The sequence below is a fragment of the Nicotiana tabacum genome, chromosome 19, assembly GCF_000715075.1.
Source record: "Nicotiana tabacum cultivar K326 chromosome 19, ASM71507v2, whole genome shotgun sequence".
In the NCBI taxonomy this organism is placed as follows: Eukaryota; Viridiplantae; Streptophyta; class Magnoliopsida; order Solanales; family Solanaceae; genus Nicotiana; species Nicotiana tabacum.
This window is the reverse complement of record NC_134098.1, coordinates 79,552,284-79,562,949: the sequence shown is the minus strand read 5'-3', so window position 1 is coordinate 79,562,949 and position 10,666 is coordinate 79,552,284. Positions and strand designations below refer to the sequence as shown.

Genomic DNA, 10,666 nt, shown 5'->3' with positions numbered 1-10,666 from the left:
ATAATGTGATTGGGTAAATTAATCTTAGATTACTACTTATATTATTGTTTTTAGCAAGTTTTGCTGTCAAGTGACTCAAGTTGCCATGTTCCTCCTCCCATTGGCTTATTTTTCAATAGTTTTTTTTTATAAGAAATACACTCCGACATTTATATATTGGTCGTACAAAGATTTTTTCTTATGTTAACATATTGTATTTGGTTATATTTTTATTCTAAAAGGGAGCCTTGGGGTAATATTTTTATTTTTCAAGTTACTATTCTTATTTACCGTGAATTATTATTTGCAATTATCTTTTGAATGAACTGATACTATAAAAATTCTTCTACTGATAAAATTTCAACTCTTTTAAAATAAAATAAATCCAAAAGTAAAAGGGAAAATAACGAATACGAAAACAAATTTATATATACTGAATGAGAATGACCAAATGATGACCATAACAGAGGAGAAAAGAACTCTTCTTGTTAAATAGTTTCACTTTCTATCTATTTTAGAAACAGATAACCAGACATCAAGTAGAGGGAGCTTCAAGCAGAAAACTGATCAATCATGGAGTTTAGAACCACTCTTTGCATCTTACTTCATACACTTCTCCTGTTCCAGGTAATATTTTATGTATAAATAATAGAAGTGAATTCAAAATTTAAATTTGATGAGTTCAACTTACTGTTTTAATCACTAAACCTCTTTTGGAATTATGAGTACAAAGCTAGATATTTGTTGCTTTTTAGTGATTTTTCGTATATACCTCTATTTTTTGTAAAAAATATTGGATCGAGATGAACCAATACTAAAGTGCATCTGCTTTTGCAAAACGATCGATTTTGTACTTAATTCGAAATAATGATCTCGTAATTCTTGGTCTATGAAGATGCGTGATGTCCTCTATTTCTTGTCTATACACTCTAAGCGATATAGTGATACACAGTATAATTGTAGAGAATTTCTGTCTTGTTTAAATTTATATATGATAACAATAATAAGAGTTGCTCTTCCATCCTAAACAAGTTGGACTTATGATTTACACTAACAAGAAAAAAAAATTGGTGTGCTTTTGCAGTTTTTGAGTGAAAGCAGAGCCAGAGACATAGCCAAAGACTGTGACAACATGCATGGGATGCTAAAAATGCAAGAGAAGGAGCAAACATCAATTTCTCCAATGGAACCTCTAAATCCCCAACTTAATATTTTCTTTACTCCTAAAAATTTAAAGATTGGAAAAAAGATGCCACTTTTTTTTGCTGTCAAAGATCCTTCAACTTCTCCTCAATTACTTTCCAGAGAAGAAGCAGATTCTATCCCATTTTCTTCAACAAATCTTCCTTATCTTCTTGAATTCTTCTCATTTTCTAAAGAATCCCCTCAAGCAAAAGCGATGAAAGATACATTTTTCCACTGTGAAATCTCAGCAATGAAAGGAGAATCAAAATTCTGTGCTACTTCCTTAGAATCTATGCTTGATTGGGCTAGAGAAATTTTAGGATATAAAACCCAATTAAAAGTCTACACCACTGATTTTATAAAAAAGTCCCCTCTTACTTTGCAAAATTACACAATTATGCAAAAACCAAAGGAGATTTTAGCACCTAAAATTGTTGCTTGTCACACTTTGCCTTATCCTTATGCTGTATTCTATTGCCATATGCAAAAGGGAGAGAATAGGTTATTTAAGATTTCATTATTGGGAGAAAATGGAGACAGAATTGAAGCTGCTGCAATTTGTCACATGGATACAAAACAATGGAATCATGACCATGTTGCTTTTCGGGTATTGAAAGTTCAACCTGGAAGTTCTCCTGTTTGTCACTTTTTTCCTGCAGATAATCTTGTTTGGGTTCCATCTTCATCTGTGTAAATTATTCTAGTAGTATTTTGTGGTACTCTTGTTTAAATCAAAGACAATCCATATAGATTTGTATCTGTTCTTGTTATGATTGATAGCTCGTTTGGCTTAACTAATTGGAACTATATCATAAGTATCAAGTGCTTAAACTAATATTACCATGTGTTTAAATAAAGTTGATGAAATTTGTAATAAACAGTTGATGTATTGATTAGACGGAATGTGGTATACCGTGTTAAAATGTTGACGAAGAGTAACTATAATTGTATACGGTCAAAATGGATTTCAGCCTTGGCATGTCCGGTACAGTGCGAAGGGTGGTATATCGAAATATGATCCCGGAGGGGGGGGGAGGGGGAGGGGGAGGGGGCACGAACTAACCTAGAGCCCGGGAGGCCGATCCATCTTGAGATCGATATCTTAATCAAACTCGAACAAGAATCGAACCATGGCGCGGGTAGATCTATCGTGCTGGTAATCCAAAAACCAACCTACATCGACCTGGAATCCATCCGAGGGCTCGAACCAAGATCACGAGTTCGAGCCGAAATCAAGCTCGAACCAAAATCAAGGATTCTAAGCAAGATCGAGCTCGCAGACAAAAGCCGTTGTAATCTCACTAGAGGGAATCTTGGCAGAAATTATGGAAAGCTGATTAATCATGGGTCTCCCACTGAATGTTTATTTTATTATGCTTGGAGCCAAACCCCTTCACTATAAAAGGGCTTGTTTATCGTGTTTGTAGGGACATCTTTTGTGAGACTTACACCATCACAAATTGTATTATCCCCTCTATAAGGAAGAGTGATCTTTCTAGTTTCTGAGATTGATTCTATTTAGTTAAATCCTAAAATTCACTGTTCATAATTGATTTGCCTAGATTACGTTTTCTCCAATCTATATTCATACTTTTATTTATCCTAACAGTCTGTATTAAGTTGTACCACATATCGTCGGAACTGCGTAAAAATTCAACTCTATCCATTTTTTTGGGTAAACAGTTTGGTGCCCACCGTGGGGCCGAGGATAACAGTGGTCACTTATTTTCGAAAACACCTTCAATTCAGGTTCGGCTACGAATAGCCATCGACCAAATGGCTTCACCGACCAATAACGAAGTTGGCCTTCAAGATGAAACCAACAACTTGGCACTACCCGAAATTCGAGCCGGAATACCACTAGATGTCAATTCACAAATTCCTTTGGAAGCAAACCAGCGTTCCGAACCCGAAAGAAGCATTCAGGGCGGTGCTCGATCCGTAGCCCAAGACACCCAAAACCCAGAGGAGATCGGGGCCAGCTTACGCATGATCTTCGAGATGTTGCAAGCCCAGCAATTAGCAATAGCTCAGCTACAGTGCCAAACTCGCGCACAAAGCAGGCTAGTTTCCAATCCACTTCGAGAGGTCACCCCCAGAACAGAGCCTGCCATAGTAAAATCTAACGAGCAGGAATCGGAAACTACTCCCGGAATTACTAAATTGCTCGAGAAACTCACAAAACGAGTCGAAGCCAACGACAAGAGGGTGGAAACGTATAATGCCAGGGTCGATCAAATCCCGGGAGCCCCGCCAATGATAAAAGGGCTTGATTCAAAAAAATTCATACAAAAGCCTTTTCCATCGAGTGCGGCACCGAAGCCAATCCCCAAAAAGTTCTGTATGCCCGAAATTCCCAAATATAACGGTACGACCGATCCTAACGAACATGTCACCTCTTACATGTGTGCCATAAAAGGCAACGATTTGGAAGATGATAAAATCGAATCCGTGCTATTGAAAAAGTTCGGGGAGACCCTCTCGAAAGGAGCTATGATTTGGTACCACAATTTACCACCAAATTCCATCGATTCTTTTGCCATGTTGGCAGATTTGTTCGTAAAAGCGCATGCTGGTACCATAAAGGTTGCAACGAGAAAATCAGACCTCTTCAAAGTAAAGCAAAGGCAGGGAGAAATGCTGAGGGAATTCGTATCCCGGTTTTAAATGGAACGCATGGAATTACCCCCGGTCACCGATGACTGGTCTGTACAAGCTTTCACCCAAGGATTGAACGAGCTAAGTTCGACAGCATCACATCGGCTGAAGCAAAATTTGATCGAGTATCCGGCGGTAACTTGGGCAGATGTTCATAACCGATATCAATCGAAAATTAGGGTCGAGAATGATCAGTCGGGGACCCCGTATGGACCCGTTCATCAGAACAGGACAGTTGTTAATCAAAAGCAGATCGACAAAGAGCAAAGGTCAAATAGAGACCGATATCGAACATACGTCATCGATCGAGTAAACAATGGTTCAACACGCAACGCAGTTCGGAACAGTCAAAGAATTGATCGGGGACAAAATTCTCGGGGGCTTATGAGTAAGAGCGGCTTCGACAAATATGCCGAGCCTATAGAAGCACCTCGATTATCAGAGTATAACTTCAGCGTTGGCGCATCCGCTCTCGTGTCGGCCATTGGATGCATCGAAGACACTAAATGGCCTCGACCAATGCAAACCAAACTATTAACCAATCCTGTCCGGAGAAATCCCAATCAAACGTGCGAATACCATGGTACCCATGGCCACAGAACGGAAGATTGCAAGCAACTAAGAGAGGAAATAGCTCGCCTATTTAACAAAGGGCATCTTCGGGAGTTTCTGAGTGATAGGGCAAAGAGCCATTTTAAAAGTAGGGATTTCAGCAAGCAGAACGAGTAAGAAGAACCACAGCACGTTATCCACATGATCATCGGCGGCACCGATACCCCTCAGGGACCGATGCTTAAGCGCACTAGAACATCGATGGTGAGGGAAAAGCGATCTCGGACTCAAGATTACGCACCCACGGGGACTTTGTCCTTTGGTGATGAAGATGCGAAAGGGGTCATCCAACCTCACAACGACGCACTGGTAATATCCGTACTCGTAAATAAAACTAAAATTAAGCGTATGTTGATCGATCCAGGTAGCTGGGCCAATATCATCCGATTGAAGGTAGTAGAGAAGCTCGGCCTGCAGGATCGAATCGTACCTGCAACTCTGGTCCTAAACGGGTTCAATATGGCATGCGAAACCACCAAAGGGGAGATAGCCTTACTAATAAACGTGGCCGGAACTGTCCAGGAAACAAAGTTTCACGTGATCGAAGGCGATATGAGGTATAACGCCCTTTTCGGAAGGTCATGGATCCATAACATGAGAGCCGTGCCTTCGACCCTACACTAGGTCCTCAAATTTCCGGCGTCGGGAGATGTAAAACGGTATACGGAGAGCAACCAGCCGCAAAAGAAATGTTCGCCATTGACGAAGCCAAACCAATGACCTCACTTTCGCCGATAAAGGGATCGGGACCGTAAGAAGAACGGGACACCAAATAGCAATCACAGACAGCGACTTCAACCCAGCCAGACAACCAGAAAATCGAAGAGAATGGAGACCAAATGGTCCCTCGATCTTTCATAATTCCCGATGACTCTGATGCCACAAAATCAACGATCGAGGAGCTAGAACAAGTCACATTAATCGAGCGCCGGCCCGAGCAAAAGGTATACTTGGGAACGGAGTTGAACCCTGAACTCAGGAAGAAACTCGTTCAATTTCTTATCAATAACATCGATTGTTTCGCCTGGTCCCATTTAGATATAACAGGGATCCCGCCGGACATAACGACGCATCAGCTAAGTTTGGATCATAGGTTCAGACCGGTGAAGCAAAAAAAAAAGACCCCAGTCCGATAGAAAAAACTCCTTCATAAAGGACGAGGTAACCAAACTTCTCAAAATAGGGTCCATTCGGGAGGTAAAATATCCCGAATGGTTAGCCAACGTAGTCATGGTCCCTAAAAAAGGGGACAAACTTAGGATGTGCGTGGACTATAAGGATTTGAACAAAGCATGCCCCAAAGATTCTTTTCCATTGCCCAACATCGATCGCATGATCGATGCCACGGCCGGCCACGAGATCCTCACTTTTCTCGATGCCTATTCCGGGTATAATCAAATACAGATGAACCCGGAGGACCAGGAAAAAACCTCATTTGTCACCAAATATGGAACGTATTGTTATAATGTGATGCCCTTCGGGCTAAAAAACGCAGGGGCCACTTACCAACGCCTAGTGAATAAAATGTTCGAAGAACAAATAGGAAAATCAATGGAGGTTTATATTGATGACATGTTAGTCAAATCCCTGCGCGCAGAGGACCATTTAATTCATTTGCAGGAAACGTTCGAGATTCTGAGAAAATACAAAATGAAGCTCAACCCCGAAAAATGTGCCTTCGGGGTCGGTTCGGGCAAGTTCTTCGGCTTCATGGTATCACGTCGGGGAATAGAGATTAATCCCGATAAAATCAAGGCTGTTGAAGACATCACCGTCGTAGACAGCATGAAGGCCGTGCAAAAACTAACGGGTCGGATCGCCGCCCTAAGCCGATTCATATCGAGATCGTCCGATCGAAGTCATAATTTTTTTTCTCTACTCAAAAAGAAAAATGATTTTTCCTGGACCCCGGAGTGCCAACAAGCATTAGAAGGACTAAAACGATATCTATCAAGCGCACCACTGCTTCACACTCCAAAACCCGATGAGAAACTTTGTTTGTACTTGGCAGTATCGGAAGTCGCCGTAAGCGGTGTCCTAGTTCGAGAAGAGCAAGGTACGCAATTCCCAGTTTATTATAAAAGTCGAACCTTAGGAGAGGCGGAAACTAGATATCCGCTCCTAGAAAGGTTGGCGCTTGCACTGATAAGCGCCTCAAGGAAGTTAAGGCCATACTTCCAATGTCAACCCATATGTGTATTGTCTACTTACCCGCTTCGTAATATTTTGCACAAACCCGAGTTATCAGGCCGACTGGCCAAATGGGCCGTCGAACTCAGTGGGTACGATATAGAATATCGACCCCGCACGGCCATCAAGTCTCAAGTCCTAGCAGACTTCGTGGCCGATTTCACACCAGCCCTCGTACCCGAAGCCGGAAAAAAACTGTTGAAATCAGGTACATCATCGGGGATATGGATCCTTTTTACGGATGGGGCTTCAAACGTAAAGAGGTCCGGACTGGGCATAGTTTTGAAACCACCCACGGGTGGCATTATTAGACAATCTATTAAAACTATTAGGTTGACTAACAACGAGGCCGAGTACGAAGCCATGATTGTAGGTCTCGAGCTAGCTAAAAATTTGGGAGCAGAAATCATTGAAGCCAACTGCGACTCCTTGCTGGTGGTAAGTCAAGTAAACAAAACTTTCGAAGTTCGAGAAGGTAGAATGCAGAGGTATTTAGATAAACTGCTTATCACTTTGCGCCATTTCAAACAATGGACTTTACGACATATGCCACGGGAACAGAATAATGAGGCCGACGCACTGGCGAATTTGGGGTCATCGGTCGAGGTAGATTATACGGGCTCGGGGAATGTAGTTCAACTTTCGAGATCGGTAATCGAAGAAGGACACGCCGAAATAAATTCTACAAGCTTAACCTGGGATTGGAGAAATAAGTATATCGAATATTTGAAAAACGGAAAACTCCCATTGGACCCTAAAGACTCCAGAACCCTACGGACCAAGGCTGCTCGATTCACTCTGGCTTCAGATGGAACACTGTACCGAAGAACGTTCGACAGACCATTGGCTGTATGCTTGGGTCCGGGGGATGTCGATTATGTCCTACGGGAAGTGCATGAGGGTACTTGCGGGAATCACTCTGGAGCCGACACATTAGCCCAAACAATAATCAGAGCAGGGTATTATTGGATCGATATGGGCAAAGATACAAAGGAATTCATTCGTAAATGTGATAAATGTCAAAGGTTCGCACCAATGATCCACCAGCCCGGAGAACAACTCCACTCGGTCCTATCCCCGTAGCCTTTCATGAAATGGGGGATGGATATCGTCGGCCCTCTGCCATCGACCCTAGGTAAAGCCAAATTCATTTTGTTTATGACTGACTATTTTTCTAAATGGGTTGAAGCACAGGCGTTCGAGAAAATAAAAGAGAAAGAAGTTATAGACTTTATTTGGGATCATATCATATGCCGGTTCGGGATACCCGCCGAAATAGTATGTGATAATGGAAGGCAATTCATTGGCGGCAAAGTAATAAGATTCCTCGAAGATCACAAGATAAGAAGGATACTGTCGATGCCGTACCACCCTAGTGGGAACGGGCAGGCCGAATCAACGAATAAAACCGTCATTCAAAACTTAAAGAAGAGATTGAACGATGCTAAAGGGAGATGGAGAGAAATCCTACCCGAAGTTCTTTGGGCATATTGGACAACATCAAAATCCAGTTCGGGGGCGACCCCGTTCTCCTTAGTATATGGATCCGAAGCATTGATACCAGTCGAGGTTGGTGAACCTAGTGCCAGATTTCAATTCTCGACGGAAGAATCAAATAACGAGGCTATGAACACAAGCCTCGAACTATCGGACGAAAGGCGAGAAACTGCCCTCGTCCGAATGGCCGCCCAAAAGCAGCGAATCGAAAGGTATTATAATCGAAGAACCAAGCTCCGCCATTTCTAGCCTGGGGACTTAGTGTTGAGAAAAATTACCATCAATACCCGGAATCCGAATGAAGGGAAGCTAAGACCAAATTGGGAAGGACCATATTAGGTACTCGAGGACATCGGAAAGGGGTCGTACAAGATCGGCGTTATAAACGGCAAATAGTTATCAAGCAACTGGAATGTATCACATCTAAAACAGTACTACTGTTAAGGTACAACCTTTCCATATTCGTTTATATCTCAAAACTGACCCCCGCAGAAGTCCGAACAAGGGACGGATCTCTCATCAGAAAGCACGCGTTGCACTCTTTTTTCTCGATACCGGTTTATCCCAAATGGGTTTTTTGGCAAGGTTTTTAATGAGTCAACCACTGGTCGTACAGCATTTATAATGATATCTGAGGCCCCGTAAGAGAGTTACTTCACAGCAACAGGGTCCCGATAGGAAAACTGTAAAGAGCCAAATGGCCAAAGCGAGCCATGCTCGTATAAATTGGCCCGAACCCGGGCGTGTAATAACATGCAAAGAATTAAGATATAATGCGACCGTTAAGCCTACAGGCTATCTTCTCATTTCGAGTTCGAGCAAACACTCACTCGACTAAATAGCCTACAGGCTGCATCAATTCGAGTTCGAATCATTCACTCGACCAGGCCTACGAGCTATTTTTCATTTCGAGTTCGAGCAAAAACTCACTCGACCAAATAGCCTACGGGCTGCATCAATTCGAGTTCGAATCATTCACTCGACCAGGCCTACGGGCTATTTTTCATTTCGAGTTCGAGCAAAAACACACTCGACCAAATAGCCTATGGGCTGCATCAATTCGAGTTCGAATCATTCACTCGACCAGGCCTACGAGCTATTTTTCATTTCGAGTTCGAGCAAAAACTCACTCGACCAAATAGCCTACGGGCTGCATCAATTCGAGTTCGAATCATTCACTCGACCAGGCCTACGGGCTATTTTTCATTTCGAGTTCGAGCAAAAACTCACCCGACCAAATAGCCTACGGGCTGCATCAATTCAAGTTCGAATCATTCACTCGACCAGGCCTACGGGCTATTTTTCATTTCGAGTTCGAGCAAAGATTCACTCGACCAAATAGCCTACGGGCTGCATCAATTCGAGTTCGAATCATTTACTCGACCAGGCGTGATTCAACCAAGCCTACGGTCTATTTTTTATTTCGAGTTCAAGCAAACACTCTCTCGACCGTCACTCCCACGGGCTATATTCTCTTCAAAATCGAATCGTTGACAATTAATAAGTCTAAAGGGCTACATTGCCCCAAGTTTGAATAAACGCTCGCTCGGTTGCAGAGACCACGAGTTTCAAGTTTGATTAAGTGGTTTAATACATAGAGATATGCCTATACACAAAATTTATCTACATAGGTGGCTGTTCAAAAAAAAAAATTTAAATGGGAGCGGTCTCTTCTTTATCAGGTTCCCCCCGTTCTCGGATCCGCTTTTGCTCCCATCGTCATCGTCATCATTATCGGAAACCATAGCTTCAGCATCAGCTTCGAGTTCTTTTGCCCTTTTTATCTCTTCCGTAAGATCGAAGCCACGAGCATGAATCTCCTCGAGAGTTTCTCTCCCGGATCGGTACTTAGCAAGTTCAGCGATCCAATGCGCCCGACCATTGGCAGATTCGGCTGCCTCTCTTGCCTGAACTTCGGCAGCTTCAGCATCAACCCGATAGACGGCCACGAGCGCATCCGCATAAGTCTTCGCCATTTCAGTATCGGATTCGGCCTTGGCGAGTACTGAGGCCAACCGAGCCTCGAGCTCCTTAATTTTTCTTGCTTGAACCAGGCCTTTTTCCTTCATTTTCTGAAGTTGGGTTTCAGACGATGATAACTGGGCTCGAGCAGTCTCTTTTTCTGCAGCAAAGCGGTCCATACCTTCTTTCCACCGCAAGGATTCCATCCTTATCATATCGACCTCCTCACGCAGCCTCCCTATTATCTCAATTTTTTGCTGCAGCTGTGAGACCGAAATGTTAGCTACCGTCCCGGTAACGAACCCATAGGTTTTCAAAAGCATCATTACCTGCTCAGACAAATCATTCTGGTCTCGATAAGCCTTGGCCAACTCGGCCCGGAGATCTTTTATTTCCTCCTTTCTCTGCCCTAAGGAGAGTTTGAGAGAGTTCCTCTCGTCGGTAGTGCGTTTCAGGTCGGCCGCATGTCGATGCAGCTCATTCTGGGAACGAGAACATTGTTCTCGATGGACTGCCGCAGCCTACAAAGAAACTAGGAGCGAAGTTAACGAAAGACGAACATAAAGGCAAAACCAACAAAAAG

General features: G+C 42.9%; 1 protein-coding gene across 1 annotated transcript; it reads left to right on the top strand.

Annotated features, from left to right (window-relative positions):
- Window positions 1–273: 273 nt before the first annotated feature.
- On the top strand, window positions 274–1,921 carry LOC107765166 (BURP domain protein USPL1). Its single transcript, XM_016583778.2, has 2 exons — window positions 274–606; window positions 1,064–1,921. The coding sequence occupies exons 1-2, from the start codon at window positions 553–555 to the stop codon at window positions 1,856–1,858; spliced, it is 849 nt and encodes a 282-aa protein (XP_016439264.1). The 5' UTR covers window positions 274–552; the 3' UTR covers window positions 1,859–1,921.
- The last annotated feature ends 8,745 nt before the right edge of the window (window positions 1,922–10,666 follow it).

Bases quoted from the DNA above. Each gene is read 5' to 3' on its own strand.
- LOC107765166 (XM_016583778.2), top strand. From the start codon at position 553: ATGGAGTTTAGAACCACTCTTTGCATCTTACTTCATACACTTCTCCTG. The intron at 607-1,063 runs GTAATATTTTAT...GTGCTTTTGCAG, and splicing joins ATACACTTCTCCTGTTCCAG to TTTTTGAGTGAAAGCAGAGC.